The sequence below is a fragment of the Chelonia mydas genome, chromosome 3 (assembly GCF_015237465.2).
Source record: "Chelonia mydas isolate rCheMyd1 chromosome 3, rCheMyd1.pri.v2, whole genome shotgun sequence".
Taxonomy (NCBI): domain Eukaryota; kingdom Metazoa; phylum Chordata; order Testudines; family Cheloniidae; genus Chelonia; species Chelonia mydas.
Genome location: NC_057851.1, coordinates 161,291,589 through 161,316,000, shown reverse-complemented (window position 1 = coordinate 161,316,000; position 24,412 = coordinate 161,291,589). Strand labels below are relative to the sequence as shown.

The window sequence follows — 24,412 nt, the reverse complement described above, 5'->3', positions numbered from 1 at the left end:
TTAAAGCCTAAAACAATAGCACATTAATATGACAAATAGGGTTTGCATAGTCTCGTTTTGTATCACAGTCCCACTTGCCATGAATGGCGGATGTCTGGCGTAGCACTTCGTTGCCTCCCTTTTGAGGATGGATGTGGATGACGGTTAATTGTTATAAGGTATTAGACCTCACAATTCACGCTACAGTCATCCTTACACAACAGCTTCCATCAGCATCCGAAATCCAGGAACAGATTTGCTTCCTAACATAACATAAGAGAAGTGCCTGTACGCAGTCTGCTGTTGCTGATACTCCTGATGCCATCGCTTTGGACAGAGTATTGAGACAAGGAACATGCTATGGAACTTCATGTTCTCAAGTCGCGCTTGTTCATGGGGGAGCTCGCTGACCCTGGTGGTTCTGTGTTCTGAAGGGAAATCCTACCAAAAATCCCTAAGGAACATACACCTGCACTCTCCTCTGCAGTGGGAGAGGGATGTGGAGGAATGCGAGTATACGTAACTCCTACTGTGACAATACCAGTAAACAATGTTTGGCCCCAAAGTCTGAGGAGCGAAGCCTCTGATGTTGAGAGCAAGTCAGTGCTTAATCCACTGGGTATGTTTCATCTTTGCAAAAGTACGTTATAGCACTAGTCCTGCAAGGTAGCCCAGAGGAGGTTGTTTTTTTCTGCTGTGTAAATATAATGCTTTGTAGAGTAGATGTACTGGAGTCTAAATGAAGTGGTTGTGCCTCTTTCTTTCTCTGGCTCATCCCCTTTTGGATTTGCATGCTATTTGCATGTTATGGTAATGCCAATAATAGTGTGGTAATTACCCATTTTTGTAACTTGTGCAGATAGGCCAATTATGGACTACGTTTTGATAAATTGCATGAGCATTCCTGCTTCAGTACAATGTTAGGGCCCTACTCTGCAGTTATTTCAAAGTAAGTTATATATAACCTAGATCTACCCAGTCAACTTTGGCTAAATGGATGACACTAGGAGTTTCTCTAAACTTCCATCATGACAAAATAATCACTTACGCCAAGATATAGAGGTACTTAATAAATGGTAATTCTCTATCAAACAAAATGGAGCCGTGGATTATTTTCAAATCTGTGGAAACTGATTTCAGCTTTGAGTTAAACAGAGAAAACAAGACCAAACAGGAGTGAGTATAATGCTTGCTTGGGGAGAAAAAGCGAAGGAATGGTGGCTGGTTGGAGAGACTGGTGAATCAGTCTAGCTAGTGAACCTCAGCAACGCGGAACTATTATCTGTTAAAACCTGTTCTGTTACGGATGAAAAAGAGTAGCTGCAAGTCTTTGTGATGTTGTAATATAACAGCTGAAGCTAGCCCGTAAGGGGCAGGTTGTCTGCTTTATTTCAGTTAGTGGCAGTCATTCTATATGTTACTATAGGGCGAAGAGTCGGAAGTCCGCTCTGTTACACCATATGTTAATACAGTTCTGATAAGCAAGTGTGAAACATGAAAGGGAGGGATACATTAATTGTATTTGTGCAATAAGGTATGCCATCAAAGGTAATTATTTCATGACAGTTTTAGTTATAGCACTTGTTTTATCATGAAATAAAATATGGCTTTAGGAGCCTTTTATTGGAAAGACAATTGTATCAAATTAGTACCAAATTAGATTTTTGCCTTTACAAAGGTGAGCAAACCCATGAGCAGTTTTTAAATTGGTGTGTTGTATTCTACAAATGAACAAATCCTGTCTGAGGGTTAAAGAAGCGATTATTTTGTCCTTTATGCTGACAGCTTCATTACTGATTGGCCTACTGTTGGTATTAAAAAAAAAAAAAAAAAAAAAAAAGTTTGGCTCCTTATGATCTTTGTGCATGCAGCTATAATATTAATACAGAGCCATAGAACAGTTCATTAAGAAGTGACTTTAAATGAGGTTGATGCATGAGATACAGATGTTAAATGCAGACATTCCTTTTCGTATACAGCCGTACGGCTAATAATTTCCAAGTGGCTAAAGCTCTTGTTAGCAAGGGTGCTGGTGTGTTAAGAATAGCCCTATAAATAACTTTAAGAGCTGAAGTTGAAGGTGCTTTTTTTTTTTTAAAGACTATTGTTAACTAAACATTATTGCCAAACAGATGGAAAGCATTCACCAGCCTGATGTTTTTAGGTCTAATTATATTATCACCAGTCCTGTACGGCTCAGTTGAAGAGGTGTATCCAGAGGCCAATTTATAATCATTTAGCCAACACCTGTTTGGGAGAAATTGACAGTCAAAGGGCACATTTAAAAAAAAAATCACATATGTTCTTGTATTTATTGCCTCAATGTGAACAGGACCTACCTACAAATAAACTTGGTAAAAGAAGACAAAGTGACTGTAAACAAAATATCACTTCCTAACAATTTTTATCTGTCTTAATTTGGCATATCTTGTAAATTTTATTTTAAGACTGGTGGCTAAGCAAGGATAGTAAAACCAATGTTACTGCTATGATTTATTCCACTGGCTTCTTTTGTTACTGAGAGCCCTACAGAGCAGGCTTACAAAATCATCATGAAAATTCACCTGCCTAGGCACATTATCTACTCACCAGCCTTCCCATTATGATGAAAATGACATTCAACACATCCCTCAAAAAAATTAATCCATTGAGTGGGCAAATAGAATTTTTAGAGGCTGCTATGAAATATTTTATATCTTAGATTGCATAAACTCTTGTTTTATAGGTTTCAGAGTAGCAGCCGTGTTAGTCTGTATTTGCAAAAAGAAAAGGAGTACTTGTGGCACCTTAGAGACTAACCAATTTATTTGAGCATAAGCTTTTGTGAGCTACAGCTCACTTCATCGGATGCATAAAGTGGAAGCTTCATCTTAAAACAATCAAGTATTTTTGTACACTGTACAATGAATGAGTATTACAGGAGGCGCTGGTAGTGACCTCTGTACTTAGGCTTCCATTAGAAAAGATTATTGCAACCTTTCCTTAAGAAGATCTAAAACATCCACTGTTTGCAGCAGGCCTTTGAAATTAGGCAGGGAGAAAATTCTTGGGCTGGGGAAGTGCCTTGTCTTCAACCCATGAAATTCTGTTCAGGTTTAGCAGAGTTATAATTGATTAAAAAATCACAATTTCCATTCTCTTGCTTGTATTACTCTGGAATATGTTGGCAGTCTGCCCAGATAAGTGAGTATGAACATTCTAAAGAGCTAGGCCCACACTGCTGTTACTTCACTGGGAATACCTGTGAGCTGCTGTTTGGGAACCATTATTCTTGGACCCAGCATGTGGCTCCAGCATTCCATTCCACCCCCTTCTGGGTAGTATGTGGGACAGGATCTTCCCCCAGCTCCCAGAGAGGAGAGAGAGCTGAGGGGGTTTCCCAGAACCCCAAAACCAGCACACAATCCCAGCAGATCATCCCTCTTTCGGTGGTGCCAACTGGGGCAGGAGTCCTCCTCTTTCCAGAAGTGGGGAGGGCAGGGGGGAGGGGCGGGAAGAAAGCTGGGCTGGCCTGCTCCTGCCACCCACTGGCCCCAGAACATGGTGCCACTGGCCCATCACCCCTCTGGAATGTCTTCTGCTATTGCCAGCTAATATGGTTAGTCCTATAGCTCAAGCTGTAGCAGTCTGTACTGCAATGCTGCAGGTTGTATAGATAACTGTAAATCTGGCATTTCCTGTGGTTTTTTATTTGTTTGTTTGTTTTCTTAAATGCTTCACTTTGCAGCTTAAATAATGTTGTAATGTATTTTTTCTTTTTTTTTTTTTAAATGTAATTGTATTTACATTGGAAGCATAACAGTGTGGAGAAATGTAAAGAGTGAATATGCTTGGTATGAAAATCAAATATGACTCAGACTGCACATGCTCTACTTCAGGGGTGGGCAAACTTTTTGGCCTGAGGGCCACATCTGGGAATAGAAATTGTATGGTGGGCCATGAATGCTCACAAAATTGGGGTTGGGTTATGGGAGGGGGTGAGGGCTATGGTTGGGGGTGCGGGCTCTGGGGTGGGGCCAGAAATGAGGAGTCATGGGTGCAGGAGGGGGCTCTAGGCTGGGGCAGGGTGGTGGGGTATGCGTGGGGGAGTATGAGGGGTCCGGCTGGGGGTGTGGGCTCTGGGGTGGGGCTGGGGATGAGGAGTTTGGGGTGTAGGAGGGTGCTCCAGGTTGGGACCAAGGAGTTCGGAGTGTGGGAGGGGGATCATGGCTGGGGAAGGGGGTTGGGGCACGGGGGTGAGGGCTCTGGCTGGGGGTGCATGCTCTGGGGTGGGGCAGGGGGTGAGGGGTTTGGGGTGCAGGAGGGTGTTCCGGGCTTGGATGGAGCAGTTTGGAGGACAGGAAGGGGACCAGGGTTGGGGCGTGGGGGGAGGCTCAGGGTGCAGGCTCCCGGAAGCAGCAGCATGTCCCTTCTCCAGCTCCTAGGCAGAGGCGCGACCAGGTGGTTCTGCCCGCTTCCGTGTCCACAGGCACCGCCCCTGCAGCTCCCATTGGCCGAGGTCCTGGTAGTGCTTGGGGCAGGGGCAGCATGCAGAGCGGAGCCCCCTGGCTGCCCTATGCGTAGGAGCCTGAGGAGGGCCATGCTGCTGCTTCCGGGAGCTGCATGGAGCGGCCCTCAACCCTGCTCCCCGGTTGGAGCACCAGAGAGGGGCAAGCCCCAGACCTCGCTTCCCAGTGGTAGCTTGTGGGCCAGATTAAAATGGCTGGCAGGCTGGATCTGGCCCGCGGGCCGTAGTTTGCTCACCCCTGCTCTACATGTTTGATCTTGGAGTATTGGTCTTGTACATGTACCATTTTAGGTTATTATACTGAAGTGGAACTCTTCAGATATGCCTGGACTCTATAGTCTTGGAATTCCAGGGTAACATGCTCAAGAGTCTGGAGGTTTGCAAAGAGATTTGGAGAACTTCAGTTCCCTAAAACTGGAATTTCTGAGGGTTGTCTTTCAAACAAGTGTCAATACTAAATTAACTAATTAGATTTCTTCTCCTACAAAGTAACAAAACGTTCTTTAGCACCCATGGTAGTGTCACTAAGTTATAAATGAAGTTGTCTATGATGTGTCTGCAGCAGAGCCAGTATACTGTAATGAAGACTGTCTTTTGCAGCTATATCTTTCCACTTTCTACAAAGAATCCATTCTCTTTTCCTAAATAAATATTCTTTTTCCATCTTACTGTAATATTGCAGTCCTAACAGCTGGATTTCCCTGCAACAATTTGTGTTGCCAGTTATAAATGCACCAAAACTGTAAGGTTGTGGAGGAATTCAACAGCAGTGATAGTAGAGTTGATTAAGGCATTAAAAATTTTAGGTTTTGCCGTAACCAGTATGAGCTAGAACAAGCCATGTTGTCGTCATAATGCACAATTTGGTTTGTTTCTTCCGACACAAACAGTTTTCAGTTGGACTTCCTGGGAGGGACCATCAGCCTCACTCTAAAAAACAAAACACCCTCTGCCCTCTCCCAAGAAAACAGGGAGCCTCTGGGGAAGGAACAACGTTTGGGTATAAGAAACCTGGTGGTGTAAAAAGAAGTCTTATTGGGAGAAGGGAGTGTTGGACTAAACTGAGGTAACACAGCTTTTTATGCAGTTATCCTAACTTGAGTTCTGCTGAATTATACCCTCACTCGTAAAACACCAAATGGTGTTTTGGGTTTTTTTTTGTTTAAGTCAAGTTTTAAAATTTTTAGGCAGCTGATTGGTAATCAGATGAAGTTTCTGCAGTATTCAGGAGACATCGTTCATGTCCTCAAGCATAAAAAAAAAGATCAGTAAAGGTCTTACTAATATGTTATCAGAATTTTTTGTATTTTAGCGTGCCTTGTTTTTTAATAACATGCAGCTGTTGGTCTATAGAAATGTTCAATAGTTGATTTTTGAGTTGCCTACTGTTAAGTAGCTATATACTAATGAGAACCTTAAAATAATTTTTTCTTTAAATTATGTGTTTGTTTAGGTTTTACTTGTAATGGATACTAGAACACAGCAGACGTTTATACTGAAAGTAAGTAAAATCTTTATTCTACTTTCCTAAACAACTTGGCCTGCTAATTTACTCCACACAAAGAAAATATTTCCTATTTTTATGGTTGCCATCTCTGTGAATTTTATTGGCACATTAACATTTCTATCTTCTAAATGTATTTGAAATATATTTTCACTTTCTTCCATCTCCTTTTCTTTCCTTTTTCTCTTCAGTTCTTGTACACATAGCATTACCACTGATCACGATATTGAGGCCAGTATCTTAGCAGGCTTCAGTAAAGGATCATAGTTCTGTTAGAGCATAGGAGACATAAACCCTCATGCTTCAGTGCATACATTAGGAAGAAATTTCTCCTATACACAAGCTACTCCATAACTGTTCGTTACAGGGCTTGTTCCCCTGAGGCATCTGATATTGGCCACTGTGAGAGACAGAATATCTGATGAGGTGGACCACTGCTCTGATCCAGTATGGCAGTTCCTATGTTCTTAAAACTATAGGCTACTATGCTGTGAAAGGTCCGTTTAATGCCAGTAAACTACTGAATTAACAATAAGGACCTCCCTGCATGGGAATTAAATCCTTCAGGTTTGCCTCCTGTGATTCATGTAGATCAGGTCAAAATTCTTTTGAGAACCCAGTGAATCCATCACTTTGGGAATTGGTTTAGTTTGAGGGCTTGATGCAGGCCTTATTCACACAAGGAATTACATTGCTTTGAATTAGGCTCCTGACATGAGTAATGGCTGCAGAACTGAGGCCCAAAGACTATGCTGTAGGTAACTGCTGAAACTTTATTTACACCTCAGCCTCAGGTACACTGTGTACACATGCTGTAAACTGTTCTAATTCTATTTATCTTGCGTTAGAAATCCTAACACCTACAGTGCACAGAAAATCATTCCATTTATAATTCACAAATGGCTATTTGTAAACATTATATAGTTCAGATATTAGACCCTAGGTAAGGATGCTCATTGTATCTACAGGCAGAATAGATGAACTTTATACTTTTCCATTTTACTCCTTACATCCTCTTTATCAATATAATAGTAGGTCATACTTACCTCTCTCCCCCTCCTTTCCAATAACTTCATCTGTGTGCCACCTTCCAAAATCATTACCTCTTCAGGAACTGAATCTTTTCCTATTTTTTTAAGTAGGGTGGAAATATAAAGATAACACATGAATCCAGGGTATTCTTTTGTCTCTAGAACATAGACTGATTTAAACAATGTCTTTTCCTTAAAAAAATGAATTTTTTAAAAAAGGTCATAGGGAAATAACTGTGTGTCATCTTGATGACTTAGTTTGAGAGAGATTCTAATAAAAACATTGACCCATGTAATTGATTTTAATGGCAGCTTTGTGCCATCTTCTGTTCTCTGGAAATGCGCCAGATGCCATCAGCAGAGCCTCGGGGGACTGAGGGGCATAGAGCAGCAGATGAGTGGTTTCTCTGAAGCCCAGAGTAACTCGGATAGATTAGTTTGGTTGATAAACACAGAGCACAGCAGGCTCCAAAGGCAACTGAGGGTACAACTGACCTTTTTGTTCTCTGTCAGGGTCTAAGGAAAAGTAGTGAGTACAGCAGGAACAGAAAGACCATCATTCCCCGCTGTGTGCCCAACATGGTGTGTCTGCACAAGTACATCATCTCTGAGGAGTCTGTATTTCTTGTGCTGCAGCATGCAGAAGGTTTGTCTGTGGTTTAAAAAAAAATCAAGCTTTCAATCTATGATCAATTTAAATATCAAATTACTTTCTTGTGTATTTTTCTAAACAAAATATTTTCAGTCTTAGAATAACAAAACTATATAAATAATGGATTTTTTCCCTCATTCCTATTCTGAATCTCATTCCTGTTTTGAATTTCCCCAAAAGCTTTAGTAATATTGTATATTTCTAACCATTTATTTTCTACAGGACAGAAACTGGTTTGGTTGAAACTGCAATCTATAGTATGTACAAGTCAGCTCTAGGAGACAAAATCTTTTTGCCACTTTTGTAATCTTTGGCAAGTAAATCTTTTTAATGTTATGTAGCTAAAAAGGGAAGTATTCCCATAAGAATTTAATAATTGCCTTCTAAAAAACAAGAACGTTTGCCTATTACTTAACATTATATAGTTATTCTGATCTGGGTTTTTAAGAAAATAGCCAGTGGTGTCAAATAGGAGTTCAAAGCAGAAGCACAGAGTTGTGCCTTCAAACTATTTATAAAATTCCTGTTATATGTACAGGGAACAGGTGGCAAAAAATAATTACATTTTGATTTTTTTTCCCCTCTGGATTTAAATATTCCCTAATTTTAATTACTCCTTTTTGTGTAGAATGAGTTCAGAATATAAATGTCAGTTCTGCTAATATATCTCTTCCTTTTTAAGGGATGCTGCTAATTCAACCAGAATGGGAAAATGCAAGGCACAGAACTAGTTTATAGAGAAGATAAGTTTAGAGGAAATATTATTCCTTTTGTTTTAGCTATTTGGTATTTTCCTAGGCACATGTCACTTTTGTCACATAAGGGATCACAGACCAACAAAAGTTGACTCTTTAACATGAGGAGGTCTCTGTTTCTGTAGTATGTTTTATTTTAAACTTGGCTGTACAATGCTGCATGAAGGAAGACCTTACATTACTAGGCTACAATGTAACTGTATGTGAATTCTCTACCTCCCAAGAGACCATCCTGGGAATTTGAAAGCTATCAATTGACCTCTGACCTGAATGTGTATTGGTAGTTTTTGACTGAATCTTTGGAGAAACTTAGAAAATTTGTTGGGAATTCATTGATGCCAATGGACTTCTGCTCCCTGGAGTCTGCAGGGGCAAGGGATGAAGAGAAAAAATATTGGTGGGATGGGGGTGGGGAGAGAAATCAGTTGATTATTATAACTTCAGGTCCCTAGGATTTTTAATTCTCTTGAGGAAAAACTTCCTTTGGTAGCACAGGATGAAGATGGGATGAGAAGAGGAAAAGGTATTTCAGGGAAAATTATTAGGGTGGGCAATAATGAAACATCCCAAAAAGAACTTTAAAGTACACAGGAAACTGCCACAGTCCAGTGCAACCTTCTGGAAATGGTTACTACTTCCCAGTAAGGAATATCTTCCTGTAGCTCTGATGAATGAAGAGGGGAAGGGAAGCAGAGATGTTTCATACCCCAGAACTCCTTTGTATATAAGAGCAAAGAGGTGAGCTGAATGGATTGGACAGGACACTTGTTGTAAGAGGAAAACTTTACATCTTGGCGGGTCAGGAGAGAATAACAAATCCAGTGAAAAGTTACTGTCCAGGCCTGCTCATTCTTGCCGAAACCAACCATAACAAGCGTTGAGTCCCCGAGGTAAAATTAATTTGTTTCAACTGCTGCTAAATCCCTACTTTGTATAAATTGTATAGGGCAAAGTGTTTTCTCTCAAATCCCTTTTGTATATGAGGAATAATAGAGCAACATATTGTCTAGAAGTGGGTACATGATAAGCTCAGTCACTGTTCAGTTAATGATTCCTTATAAAAACTACTAATTTTGAGAGATAAGTTAAGCTTATTTCAATGAGCCAAACATAAAGGAAAAACAATTGCATTTTAAAAGTAATATGCCCTCCTTAATAGAAGACCTATTTGTGTACGCGGAAAAAACATGCAAAAGAATGTATTGTAAATAAGCACTTATTCGTTCTTATCTAAATCTCAACTATACAAAGTAGCACAAACACTCTCACAGCCTGAAATCATCCTGAATACCTCCTTCAGTGTGTCCTGTCTATCCTTGAGTGATGTACTCGAGTGATACTGGAGAGGAATTGTGCTACCTCAGATTCTAGTTCACCTTCCTTTGAGGCATAGCAAGATGGTCAAAGTTCTTGGATGACTGTGCTTCCATCATCCAAACTCCAGGTGACCCGGACTCACTATTGTGGTTGTTGATTTATTTATATTCTGATTAGTGCCTAGATGCCTCAACTGAGGTCTGAAGTTCTTTTGTACTAGATGCTGTCCAAACACATTATAAGAAAAAGTCCTTGACCCTGAAAGCTTATAGTATAAATAAACAAGGCAAAGGGTGATAGAAAGGAAGTGGTGTTCCCATTTAAAGAGGGGGAACTGAGGTACAGAGTGATACGGTGACTTGCTCAAGACTATGCACAGGAAATGTCATAGATCCAGGATTTGAACACAGATCTTCAGAGTCTCTGTCCAGTTTCTTATTTAGAAACCATCCTTCTTCCCTGACCTTTGTCAGTCAATAAAGTAAAAAAATAAAAAATAAAAAAATTGCCATTGTGTTTCTAGTATCCATGGTGATTCTCTGACATCGGCCCTTGAGTTCCCCAGCTCATCTGGATTCCCACACCAAAGATCACTTCCCAGCTCTGTCTTAGTAAAGCATAGCTGGAAGACCGTGAGCACAAGAATAGTTGGAATCCTGACAGTCCTGATACCCAATCTGAGCGGCTTTTTTGAATTTTGCCAAGAAAAATAATTGGAAGGTGATTGACACTCAGGATGGGGATTTTGATATGGGCTGATGCAGTGGATAGTGGCTGACTCAGTAAGACCTTTTAAATTGTTGGACATTGTAGAAGTAGAAATTATGACTGTAAAATGGGGTAAAGTTACACTGTATTTGTATGGGGAAGTTAGACTTTGTCACCAAGAACACCATGCTGTGTTGATGACAGGAGAAACCTGTTAGTTAATAGCAGTCAGATTGCCAGAATCTTGTAAATTTCTAGGGTAGATAATCTTATCAAAATCCCTACAGAGGAGGTTTTCGTAAATTATGGCTACCTCACAATCATTCCTCTAAAAGCCATCTCTTTCTCTGCTTTTCAGGTTCCCCTGATCAGTCAAAAGCCAAAACTTTTTAATGATCCAGAGCTCCAAGGTGTAATGGTAGAGCTAAAAAGGCTGCTTAGTCACTTAGAGGTACTAGCATTACTGCTCCCAGTTAAAAACAAAAAAAGATAAACAGGCAGAGTATACTTTGCAGTCATCTTTGGGAATGGATAAAAACTTTAGGGTCAGTGCCTGTTTTGGTGTAAATGCCTAAAACTGCATGTCACTCCTGTATTTATCCTTTGCATCCAAACTTCAAAAAAAGTTCTGTTTCATTAGAAAGGAGCATTGAGCGAATAGAACATTTGGTTTATATATTGCTCCATGGTGGCTTATCATGCTTAGAGGCCAGTGTACCATTTGGAAGTTCAAGGATAAAAATGTTAATTTTAACTGGAAAACCGTTTGGATTAAGGCCTGTTCAGAAGAGGTTGTAAAGTTGCCTATGAAGGTAGCTGCTTATTTGCGAAAGGCTTTGCTGTTGATCTTACACCCACTCCCTTTACTGCACAACTTGTATCCACTGTCAGGTTTAAAACTATTGGGTTTTAAACTGGATTCGGAAAACTTGACCCCAAACATTCTTTGATTAAGAAGAAATGAAATTCTTGTTTTACCCAGAAGTGGTGATGCTGTCATCCCTCCAAATACAGTTAGTGGGGCTGGTGGATTCCCTTATAAGCTCTTTCCACGGTCACAAAACATTAGAGGGCTTTAGAGAGGTGTGTTAGAGGCAAGGAAGTCCACAAAGGTATCTGGTAGCTTTGTCAGAAAGCATTTGGCAAGCTGTCCTGTGGTGGAGAGCTGGTGTGATGTTAACAAGGCCTTAGTTTTTGTTGGCACTCCCAGTGCCAGAAATTTTAGAAACAGATGCTTCAAAAATAGGCTGGGGGGGCTTCCGTGGTATATCAGAGTTTCAGTGGCGGCTGGAAACTGTCACATCTCTTTAGGCATAAACAAGCTGGAGCTCCTATCAGTCTGGAGAGCGCTCAGGAAACTTCAAACTGAGGAGGCTTTCAGGGTATGGGAACTAATGACAGCAATTCAGTGGTGGTCTGTCTTGCCAAACTAGGGACTCGCTGGTCGGAATGGATTACATTACTAACCCGAAAGATTCTATTGCCAGTCCGGAGAAAGTAGTAGTGACTGTTCTGTCCTTGTCCAAAGGCTGATTTGAGATGATGGCGCGCGCTCTCAATTTTTGTCAGATGGTGGGCACACAGGCTTCTTCTATGCTAGCAAACTTTGTAGCAGTTATCCACCACCAGGGTTAGCAATGCTGAAGGCGGTAATATATGTAGGACTCTGTTTTTAACTATCGTACTGTCATGTTAGAGGTTCTGGTGATAAACTCCTGTGTCCTATGTACACTACAGCATCCACTGCATTGGTGGAGTTATTGCTTATGTTATGGTAGTGCCCAGAAGTGAGGTCACAGTTATGTTTGGCACTGCACATATATAAGTATATATGTTTTAATAATCATTTTATCTATTATGAAGTTGACTAGTGGCTGCATCTCTTCTTTACAAGATCTGGATTTAATTTTTTCTGCCAGCAGTGCCGCTCACAAAACATGAGATACTTTATGTGGCTTGTGATCAAAGGAGCAGTATGGCGAGATGTATTTTCAGTAGGGTGGAATATCATGATTTTCATAAATCAGGACTGGGTTTTTTTTTAAAGATATACTACACCTCTACCCTGATATAGCCCTGTCTTCGGGAGCCAAAATTTCTTACTGCATTATATCGAACTTGCTTTGATCCACCGGAGCGCGCGGCCTGCCTCCCCCCCCCCCCCCCCCGAGCGCTGCTTTACCGCATTCTATCCGAATTCGTGTTATATTGGGTCGCGTTATATCGGGGTAGAGGTGTATAGTTCAAAATGAATTATTTGGAGGAAGTTCTATGGCCTGTGCTATACAGGAGGTCAGACTATGTTATCACAGTGCTCCCTTCTGGCCTTTGGATTTATGAATCTTGAAACCATTTCCCCCTTTTTCCACTAAAGTACAGAATTTGGGAGAGTTTTGAAGGATGAATTGAGTAGATGTGTCTCAGCACTCCTCTTCTCTCTCCCCTGTGTGGTCATGGTTATTTGGGAACCCAGATTGTTGTCTTTAACTGTATTTAGCAAAGCCCAAATCCAGTATGTCCACAATTTTTCAGCTATAATCATGTTTTGCAGGCACCGGAATACATAGCCCTGCATTGCAGACTCCTGGGCCAACTTACCAAAAGTTAAATGATTGTTTTTGAGATACATCTGCTTAGTTTTTCAGGATGTGAACTTGCAATGTAATATGTCTGCAGACAGGATGAGTCAAAATTCAACAGGACATTAATTCCTTTTGTAAACTAAAACTAAAGCATGGCTAGGAAACTGAATTTATTGTCAGGTTTTCTTTCATCCTAATGATACTTATCCAAAAGTCTTTGTATCCTCTTGTCTTTGTCACTACTTCAAACTAGCATACACCCACACCCTCCCTACAGAAAACATTTAAAAGAAAATCTAAAAATTGTGGAACTAACAGGAACTCTCTAAAATCTAAATTGTGGAACTCCTGTTCAGCATCACTGCCCACCCACTTTGCTTTTGATTGCATTCAAATTTCCTATCACTTTTCTGTACACTGACTTTTATGATTCATCTCTTTGGGGGCGGAGATCTAATCTTCTGTCTGTAACGTGCCTATGCTGTCTGAGTGACTAATATGCTCTATGCTATACATGCATTGTTTGCATTTTTCTGCATACAAGTTCACTTTTAAAAATAAGTTTCCATTGTAGCTAATAGGCTGCAGTGGCACAGGACTGGGTTAGGAGAGCCAAGTCTATTCCTGGCTCTTTCACTGCCCTATGGTGTGTCATTGAGCAAGTCACTTCACCTGTGCCTCAGTTTCCACGTCTGTACAACAGATACACATAATCCTTATGTGTAAGATGTTTTGAGATTGTAAGGGAACTCAGCCAGGGCTCGTCCCTCAGCAGGGGAGTGGGGTACCCCAATGCCTCACTACATTCTCTGCTGGGTTAGGGAATACCCAGTCTATGGCCCAGACCTTCAGGCTGGGCCGTGCTGGCAGTTCAGTATAAACCCAGGCCCTGGGTTAGGGCGGGGCAGCAAACCAACAGTCAAGGGCTCAGGCCCTCCGATAGGGACTGAGCAAATAGTTCACAGCAAACCCCAGGCTCCTAGCTTTAGCAACCAGGGGGAGGGGAAGATTGTCTCCTGTGAGATGGGTGGCAGGGGGGACGCAGGCCCACCCACTCCACTGTGTCCCAGCCCAGGGCCCTAGCAGTGGCCAAAGATCTGCTTCTGTGTCAGTGGGGGTCCTGGCCGCAACACACTGACATTGGCTCTAGCAGTGCTGCAGCCCAGGCTACTTCCGGACTCCCCCTTGTAGGGTACCTGGGTCAGGGTGGTGTCCTTGGAGGGTTCCAGCACCATGGGTTCCTCTGGGTCGCCGGCGAGGGGTAGGCTTGGCAGCTCCTCTGGGTCGCCGGCGAGGGGTAGGCTTGGCAGCTCCTCTGGGTCGCCGGCGAGGGGTAGGCTTGGCAGCTCCTCTGTGCATCGGTCAGCGTCAGACATTGGCCAGTCCAGCCAGTCCTCGGGTCGGCTGCGGCTTGCCGGGGTCTCCCAAACCGGAGCCAGGCCACAGGTGTCTGGCCTCTCCAGCTGCTGCTGCCCAACTGAGCTCCGGGGTTGGGCTTTTCTACTTCCTGTCCTGCGCCTTGACCTCTGGGGGGAGGGCACAGAATCCACTGGCTCCACCCACTTTGGTGTCTGGGGAGGTTCTTCCCTTGGCGGGGTGGTGGGGTGGGTACCACACCGCCTCACTACAGAGATATGTGGAGGAAATGTGCTACTTTTGTATAAATAATTGAAAACTAATTGGAGCAAGGGCTAAAACGTGGGTATCCCACCTCCCTAACCATTGGGCTATAGAGTGATTCTCTCTCCCTCTGGATCAATAAATATTTACCTACTTATCCAAAGCATAACGGTTTCAGCAGATGAAATTTGAGAAAGAGACCCATCAAAGTAACCTGTAGCCCAGTGATCAGGGCATTCATCTTTTGACATTTCTAGGAAAAAAAAAAAAATTCCAGAGTGAAACAATTTGCCGACATTGACACGAATTCACGAAATGTTTTGGTTGACCAGATCTGCATTTTCTGGCAGCAAAAAGTTTCAGCTGAAAAATGTCTCCTAGCTCTATATAAGAGTCAAATATTATTTTTTTGCCGTGACACTAGTACTTGATTAAAGTAAAATTTACTTGGAATGCACTTTATTTCAGTTAATACTGTAGTGGTTCCTGGTAGCAACCAGTATGGCTGGGTTTCCACTTGCATTCTGATATCCCGCTTTTCAGGTGCACTTAACTTTCTTAAATTCCTTCTGGAATGCTCATCCATGGTTTGTGTAATCCAAAAGGTGGATTTTTGTATAAGGTAAGTATTAAAAAAAAAATAGTAAAAATGAACTTCTCCTATCCTGATTGAAGTGATTTGGCCTTATGTAATTAAAATAATAAAAAAAAAAGGCCAGTGTTTGCTAGAAATGTCAAAAGTCAAATTATTATTATTATTTTTTTAAATGAACTAGATTTCAAGTAGGTGTCACTCGGAAGATTTCTGCAGCAATATTAACTCTTCCACATTGCACATAGGAAACACTTCATATATTCCTTGGTACAAATATGTTTTAGTACATTAGCGTTGATGTATTTATACTATAAAATGTATAGAATGACTGGCAACCTTGTGGTAAAAAGATTAGATTAGATTAGAAAGGAAATTTGGTGGCATTGATGCTAGTTTCCTGTGATTCTATTAAAGATGAATAAAGTTCAGTTTTGCAGTGATACTTTTTACCGTTATTTAGTATGTTAGACAATATTTGACAAAGTGACTGAAGCCTGCTTGCATGGACTGACTTCTGTAATTTTAGTTTTTATAGATTTCTGATACAATATTAGCATGGCTTACTAATGGGTTTTCTTGATTTTACCCAACACATGGTGAGAGGAGGGGGGGATTATTTGTGTGTCACTCATAAAAACATAATTATATACCCAGAAACAAATATTGCTCTTGTTTGACCCTGGAGTGGGCATTTTCAGAAGGGAATAAAATTGTTGTTTTTCAGTATTGAACAAAATTATTGAACAACATTTATTTACATATTTCCACTTGACCAGGAGGCCACTCTTGAAATACTTGTACATAAACAGCTATATATATTAATTTGGACATTAATCAAATGGTTTTTCATTTATTTGCACTTAACTGTAAATCAGAAAGCAATAAGCAACAGTTTTTCATCGTTTCCTACTACAAGTAATTATTGAATCATAAACTTTTTTCTCTTAAGCTTTTAAAAAGAGGAAGGTTTATACTGGGAATAATTATTGAAGGGTCGGCAGTATGGCCATTAAACTGTTTTCACTAGTGTCAGAATAATAGTGTAAATTTGATTATTTTCATTGATCTTAAGTATAATAATTGGAAGCTGACCTATTGACCATCTTTAGATGCCTACTAGGACTAAGGGAATTGGATTCTCTGTTAAAAAGCATCAGAAATAAAAACCTTTAAAACCGGCATGTGCTATTTTCTTTTTAAACCGTTACATAGTGACTTGAGTGTCTTTTTTGATGTTGATAGGATCAAATGTATGTGAAACATAAAGAAACAATAATGCCCTGGGTCACCCTACTAGCAGAAATAGCTAGGGAGGAGGATGTGGGGATAAAAAACTCCTTGAGAGTTCCCTTATCCCACTGTTGATTTTCCTTGATATATTTCCGAAGGGAATCAGGAAGACATGAGAATGGGGACTGGCTTGGCACTTGTGGATTCTGTAGCCAGAGGAGTGGGCAAAATGCTGCATGTGGATACCCAGGGTCCCCATGCCACCTCTGGTTCCCTGATAGTACAGCTCCTATGCCCCAACGACATCTCTTAGACAGGGGGTTTCTTCCGACCTCAATGGTGTATGAAAGCTAAGCCCGCATTCTGCCACCTCTTAAGTGTCAGTGGACTGTTGCTCTCATCTGGGAGCTCCATGACAGTCCACTCATGTGCAAGAAGTTCCAGGGTCTATATTTATGGATGGGTTAGGGGAGTGTTGTCAAATGAAGTTTTATTAATTGGTACAGGAAAACCTTTAATATTTCCATTATATGTAAATGAATGAGCTGGTCAAAATTATTTTGCCAAATTTTTAGCATTTAAAAAACATGATTTCAACAAAACTTAACAAAAAATAAATTATTTTTGAAATTTTCATTCAGAATTGTGGAATAAAAATCCCACTTTCGCTTTTGCTCCGTCTTTTTTTCCAGTTGTGGGAAAAAAAGTGTGAGGGGACAGGTAAAGAGGGGAGAGTGGTCCCCCAACCCCACTTTCCTCTGCTACTATTAAAGTGAGAGAGAGAGAGATGGTGGCAGTGGGGAACTCAGAACTGAAAATTTGAAACTATATGTTTTAACAAATTGTTTAAAACATTTTTGTTTTGAATTCTTTGTATGGGGGAGCGGTAAATGGTGGACAAAGCATCAAACTTTTGCAACCCTCCCAAAATTTGACCAACTCTAAAACTTTTACGTAATACAATAAAATGAGATAACATTCCATATGACTCATTTAAATACAGACATGTATTCGTGGTAACCATGAACATCTTAAAATCAGGATCTAAAATTACGATATAAACAATGATTGATTCTCAGTGTTTTCTATATCAGGACCCCCTCCACGTTTTCCTGCCCATGTAGCTGGGACCGTCACATTTAATTATATGGGAATGTCAAGGTGGTGACACCCTGACACCTGTTTACAACTTGTAGGTTGAGAGCATGTATGTGAATAGATCCAGATTGTCCTCCTTACTATCAGTTTCCAAACTGTTAGAATTTTCTATTAATATTTTTTTTGTTTGATACAGTTAGCTTCATTGTAGCTACTGAAGATCTTGTTCAATCACACATACTTTCAGGAATTTCAGTAAACTCTGTAATTTTGAAAGGGAACTTCCTGAATTCGCATTTTTTTCCCCCCTGAAAGTTTTCTAGGACATCTCTCTGCCTGCTTGAGGTCAAGTTCTTAGGACCAAGCAAGCACAATAGAACAAATTGGAGAGAGTCCATCAGAGGGCAAAGAAAATGACTAGGGGGCTGGAGCACATGACTTATGAGGAGAGGCTAAGGGAACTGGTCTTATTTAGTCTGCAGAAAAGAAGAGTGTGGAGGGGATTTCATAGCAGCCTTCAATTACCTGAAGTGGGGTTCCAAAGAGGATGGAGCTAGGCTGTTTTCAGTGGTGGCAGATGACAGAACAAGGAGCAATAGTCTCAAGTTGCAGTGGGGGAAGTCTAGGCTGGATATTAGGAAAAACTGTTTCACTAGGAGGGTGGGGAAGCACTGGAATGGGTTACCTAGGGAGGTGGTGGAATCTCCAACCTTTAGAGCTTTTTAAGGCCTGGCTTAACAAAGCCCTGGCTGGGATGATTTAGTTGGGATTGGTCTTGCTTTAAGCAGGGGGTTGGACTAGATGACCTCCTAAGGTCTCTTCCAATGTTAATCTTCTATTATTCTACTATCTTTTAATTTCATTTTGTGCAACCTCCTGCTTTGTACCCGTGATCTGTAATTGTTTATAACAAGCATTAATAGAATTTTCAAGATTTTCAAGAGTAACCATCCAATTTTATTATTTCCAAAGTTTAACTGCAGCCAATACAGTGGTTACATTTAGTGCTGTAACTTTCTTGAACTTTTCAGAGATGAGAGAACTGGGCTTGGGTTGGGACAGAGACAGATGCTCTGTCTTATTCCTTCCTCTTTAGCCATAGATTCTGATATCTGTTACTGAAGTGTATTGATTAAAATCCTCCCCCCAACCCGCAGCAAAAAAAAAATTGCATAATATAGCAAGGTATTAGGGAAGAAATCTTAACTTGGGAGGGCAGGGGGATAAACAATCCTGATTTAATAGACTAATAAGATACCTTCAAAAAGCAAGAAAAGAAATATCTGTATCCTACTAATAGGGAGCAGAGAGGCATTAATACTCACAAAATTGAAGAAGGGAAAACCTAGAACTTGGTAATAATTCCTCCTTTATTCAATCCCTCCTTTTTTCCCTCCCCTGATGTCACATAGAAGATTGGAGCTGCGATTCAGAAGCATCTCAGGAAATGCAGAATGGTTGCAGGGAACCTTATTTTCGCTGATTCTTGATATGTCCTGAAATGGGAGAGCAGTTGTAATCCTGGAACAACTTGGTTAGAGACCATTCTGTAGGATTTTAAACATTCTTTCTATTTTAATAATCTGAGATGCTGCTACTAACATGAATGTATTAATAAATTTGTTTGAACTATGAGTTAAGTCGACAGGGTCCCTCTAGCTATTCTCTATTGAAATAGCAGTTCTAACCTCCTCTAATTGGCATAAGGAAGTAATTTGCCCTGATGACTTGTGTATTTTATATCTCATAATGAAACAGTGTTTTAGTTCTGAGTTAAATTGTGATTTTTCTTTTTCTTCCTTCGTAGGAGGCAGACTGTGGTCTTACATCAGTAAATTCTTAAACAGAAGCCCTGAAGAAAGCTTTGAAATCCATGAACTCAAAAGTTCTACTAAAATTCACCTGCAGCTGCCAAGCCCTAGCCCTACAGAAATCAGCAGTAGTGTTGACTCCAAAGGAAGCAATGGGGGGAACATGCTGAGAGTTATACCTCTGAAGAGCAGCCTTACACCAAGTTCTCAAGATGAGAGTAGTAACCAGGAAGATGGCCAAGAAGGTTCTCCCAAATGGACAGATTCTGGGTCAAGTTCAGAAGAAGAATGCACTACTAGTTATTTAACATTATGCAATGAATATGGGCAAGAAAAAATTGATCCTGGCTCTTTAAATGAGGAACCTGTGCCGAAACCAGAGGGAGAAGATCTTAAAACCAAAGAGTTAGGATGCTTACAGGCACATACTTTAGTTGGCAATGATAGCCTCAGCTCTCAGATCACCTCTCGGGAGCTAAAGTTTTTCACTGAAGATGCTGACCCGGAAGTACTTAGTCCTACTAGGATATCAGACTCATTAAGTAAATCCAAGCACAGCCCTATGGAATTCTTCAGAATAGACAGTAAAGACAGCACCAGTGAACTTCTGGGGCTTGATTTTGGAGATAAATTGTATAGCTTAAAATCAGAATCTTTAAAGCCATTTTTTTCTGCACCCGATCATGACAGGAGCCTTGAAACAATGGAAAGAAAGGTGGGCTTTAGAGCCCAGGACACAATAAGCCGGGGTTCCAATGACTCTGTGCCGGTAATTTCTTTTAAGGATGCTGCTTTTGATGATGTAAGTAGTGCTGATGAAGGAAGGCCCGATCTTCTAATAAATTTACCTGGTGTATCTGAGAAACTGGAAGAAGCGCCGGTGGTTAGGCCAAAAAAGTTTACAAAGATTAATGTAAACGTCTTGGAAAGCAAACTGTTAGAAACCCCTGATGTCTTACAATTAAATAATAGTACAGAACAATGCAAAGCACCTGATCAAAAGTTAAATCATGTGGTGCCAGAATTGGGCCATCCTTCTAGCAAGGAATCAGAAGGACAATATGATGTCACTCAGGAAATTGTCAGGACACTATTTACATCTGACATTGACCTGGCTAGTTCAGAAGATGTGGCTCAGTTTCAAGGACTCGGAGTAATTTCTTCCTCATCATTAAATGCAACAAGCACAGAAGAAAATTTCTTATTTATTTCTAACCCACTTTCAGGTGCTAAAGAATATAGTTTAGATGGAGGCATTGTAAGAAATCAAGCAGTGTTGCTATTTTCTGATCAAACGGAAGACTTTGGTAAAGAGAAAACAAACCCTGCTGTCTTACCAAAAGCTGAAAGCAAAGAGTCAGCAGTGGAGGGCAAGAGTGAAATAGCACTAGAAGGAGAGAAGGAGATACATCAGATTTTTCAGGACCTTGACAAAAGACTAGCACTAACCTCCAGATTTTACATCCCAGAGGGTTGCATTCAAAGATGGGCAGCTGAAATGGTTGTAGCCCTTGATGCTTTACATAGAGAAGGAATTGTGTGCCGCGATTTGAACCCAAACAACATCTTATTGAATGATAGAGGTCAGGAACTTTTGCAAATGCATTTCTTTTTATTCGCTGTTGCTTCCAATTAACTGGGTAGGCGTTTTATCTTGTAATTAGTATCTTCATTTCCTGTCTAGAGCTTCATTATCAGTGCAGCAAATTCACCCCCAGTAATAGCTTCTAGTACTTAATGATGCCATTATTCTTAATGATACTGTTTTTAGCTACAAAAGGAGTAATTACAGTTCACTTCTGTAGAAAATGGAAGGGAAAAATGTTTTGATTTCTCCTGTCGTTTTGTTTTTAGGACACATTCAGCTAACGTATTTTAGCAGGTGGAGTGAGGTTGAAGATTCCTGTGACAACGATGCCATGGAGAGAATGTACTGTGCCCCAGGTTAGAGCAATCACCTAAAATGTTTCACTTGGAAAACAGATTAGCAGTTTCCATTTTCTCATGGAGCCTATATAACATACTTCTCTTTGGGACCTCAAGTTCATGCAATATCTGATTAGGATTTTTTCCGACTATCATAGAATCTGAGAGAGCTGGTAACTATACCACTGTTCAACTGACCTGTAGTTTAATATGTTATGTAGCTCCTCTATAAAAGGTTACTGCACTGAACTTCTTGTTTTTTAGGAAACATTTTGTTTTCCTTAGGATATTTCCAGTTTCAGTGAGGGCATGCCTGATCCCTGAAAAGAGCAATTAAAGAAAAAAGAGCAGTTCAGACTGAAGATGCCACAAAAAGATTTTAAAATACAGACTTAACAAATGTACAATAATAAGAGAAACATAAATCTTACAACAGCTTTAAATATAAAACTGTAATAAACATACAAATATGTGAGGCACCTATGATGAGCAAAACTGGAAATAATTTAGAGATAGGTATGTTTTCTTAGAACCATTTCTATTAAACCCAATGGGATAAAATGTGCATCTTAGCTTTTCTGGTAAATGCTGTTCTTCAACCTGAAAACTGCTAATTTTATGTAGTGGTCAAGTGGTAATGCCTGGCAAAAATGAGATGGCTAAATAGTTTCACTTATAAAATTTTGAAAACAAGAGGTTATAAACTAGCTTAGAAACATACAACAAAAACTTCAAATTACTTTAGTGGCTGAGATTTTTCATTTGTGAGTTCTGTCCACAGATGAACTGTTTGGGAAGTTTGAGCAAAATCTATTCAACTGTTTGACTCTTTGTGAAGGGGAAAACTTCCTTGCTTTAAAATTTAGAATGCCCTGTACACTTCCTGCTGAATTCACACACAGGTTGAACTTTGAAACTTGGCATGCAGGTGGTCCATAACCAAGGCATGTACATAGTCAGTGACCACGCTTGATAAAGATTGGTTGAATAATAGGTTATAAACAATTTAAAAGATGGCTTCAGAACTTAGCATTGAGCACCACTTCATTCTGTGAGTTAGTCCCCTTAAAATCAAATGGAGTAAGGGGCTACACAGTGTGAATAGACAGTAGAATATGGTCCATTGGCAGCTGCTAAAACTTGAATTCGGACCCCCCACTGTGACATTGCACTTTGTCTCTGCCCAACCTGACTTGCACTGAAGGTGCTGTTGGGCCAGTTTACAGGAGGAAGATTATGAATGTCTCTGAATCACAGCCAGATACTTCTTTATGTTTTCAGACAACACAAAACACCTCACTACCTTAACCTCAGGAACAGGAAAACCTCCAGATCTCTGGTGCCAATTGGGGTCTCTGTGGGAGGGGGCAAATGCCTCCTCCGAAGGTTTTTGCACTTGGTCAAAGTTCCATAGGCCACGGAGCTGGGGTGGGGGGGCTTTCCTGAGCACTTTTAAGCACTGGTCTTGTGCTAAATCAGTCTGGCTACTGCCAGAGTAGCCTGGAACATTGGTTTGGCTGCATGGTTCCAATGCCGCTGAAATTTGACCCGGCCAGACTGAGTGATGGCTGGGCCAAATTTCAGTGAGTGGCATTGCGACTGGGTGCACGGAGTCACATTGCTACTCAAATTTGGCCTGGCTGCTCCTCCATCCAGATGGAGGGGCAGTCAGGCCAGATGGTGTTGTGAGAGGGCACATAAGGAGCCTGTTCCTGTGGGGCAGAGTGCAGGGGAGTCAGCCGAGACCTCGGCTCTTGGCGGCACTGGCTCATGCACTGTATGGCTAAGAGAGAAGGGAGACTCTGAGTATGTCTATGCTGCAGTTAAACACCTGCAGCTGGCCCGTGTCTGCTGACTCTGGCTCACAGGGCTTGGGCCATGGGGCTGTAAAATTGCAGTGTAAATATTTGGGTTTGGGCTGGGGCTTGAGCTCTGGGACCACAAGTAGGGGAAGGATCCCAGAGCTCCCACCTGAACCCAAATATCTGCACCACAATTTTACAGCCCTGCGGCCTAAGCCCGGCAAGCTCAAGTCAGCTGACATGGGTTAGCCACAGGCGTTTAACATACCCTTTCTGAAGACATACCCTCTCTGGCTGAGGGAGACCTGGGGTCTGTGCAGGGAAAGGACAAGTGAGGTCCCTGCTGGGGGGAGCAGGAGTGGAATTTGTCCCAGCAAGAAATATCTGAACTGGCACCACTGCTACAGATCCCCTCATTTTAGAGTTCAAGCAATTTCTATCACTTTTTAAAGGTGAAAAAAACCCTATCTTTCTGTTGCCAAGGTGCATCCATCACAGTGCAAACAATGTGCCGCTTCCTTGGTAGCCCAGCCTTGCAGGAAGCTTTCTTCAACAGAACAGTAGTGGTAGCAAAGATGGAAACTCATCCTTTCCCATGATATTGCCTTAATGAGGTGTGAACTTCAAATCGTAACTGTATCCATTTTAATCACTACACTGTTGGAGGCCTTCTCTGCCCCTGTAAGCTCTAAACAACCAACCCCACCCTGCAGTAATGTAGTGTTGACCAAGCAGTTGGAATAACATTTAAAAATCACAAAATGCAAGAGTTAAGGCTTCCTGCACCATCATTAACTCTGCTTCAGTGCACGTTGGTAGTACCGATCTGGAGTTTTTTTGGCTAAGCCTCCAGTCCTGCAATTTGGATCAGTGTGGGCAGACCTTTGCATTCGTGGAGCCTCACTGGAACACTGCATGGGTGCAAGTATGCGTCTGCACATATCTCTCCAGTTACAGGATAGGGGTCTTCATGTGTAAATATTATAAATGTGCAAGTTGACTGAGTTAATGTTGCTGTAGGATTCTTAGCTTCCACACTTCCTGAATATTAATGTTTTCTGTGCAAAATGTAACAATGCATTAATGTATTGTTTTGGAAATTAATACTGCATATATTGTAAATGTTTTCAGTAACTTAACAAGAGAGTGTTGCTTTGAGTGGAGGAACATTTTATTTTGAGTAGCAGTCTCATAGTTGTACCTAGAAATAACCAATGTCACGCAGTTCAGACTTGGTGCTTAGAGCTCCCACTTTTTAATCATGCTCCAAGCCACTTGCTCATCATTAGACAGCT

General features: G+C 41.0%; 1 protein-coding gene across 7 annotated transcripts in view; it reads left to right on the top strand.

The window, feature by feature from the left end:
• Nucleotides 1-24,412, top strand: part of RPS6KC1 (ribosomal protein S6 kinase C1) — a 117,166-nt gene that overhangs the window by 76,731 nt on the left and 16,023 nt on the right. For all 7 annotated transcript variants that reach the window (XM_043543669.1, XM_043543667.1, XM_043543666.1 and 4 more), the window contains 4 exons: nt 5,940-5,987; nt 7,535-7,667; nt 19,386-20,972; nt 21,244-21,333. In XM_043543669.1, coding sequence (XP_043399604.1) covers nt 5,940-5,987; nt 7,535-7,667; nt 19,386-20,972; nt 21,244-21,333 — 1,858 coding nt within the window. The remainder of the gene's footprint in view (nt 1-5,939; nt 5,988-7,534; nt 7,668-19,385; nt 20,973-21,243; nt 21,334-24,412) is intronic.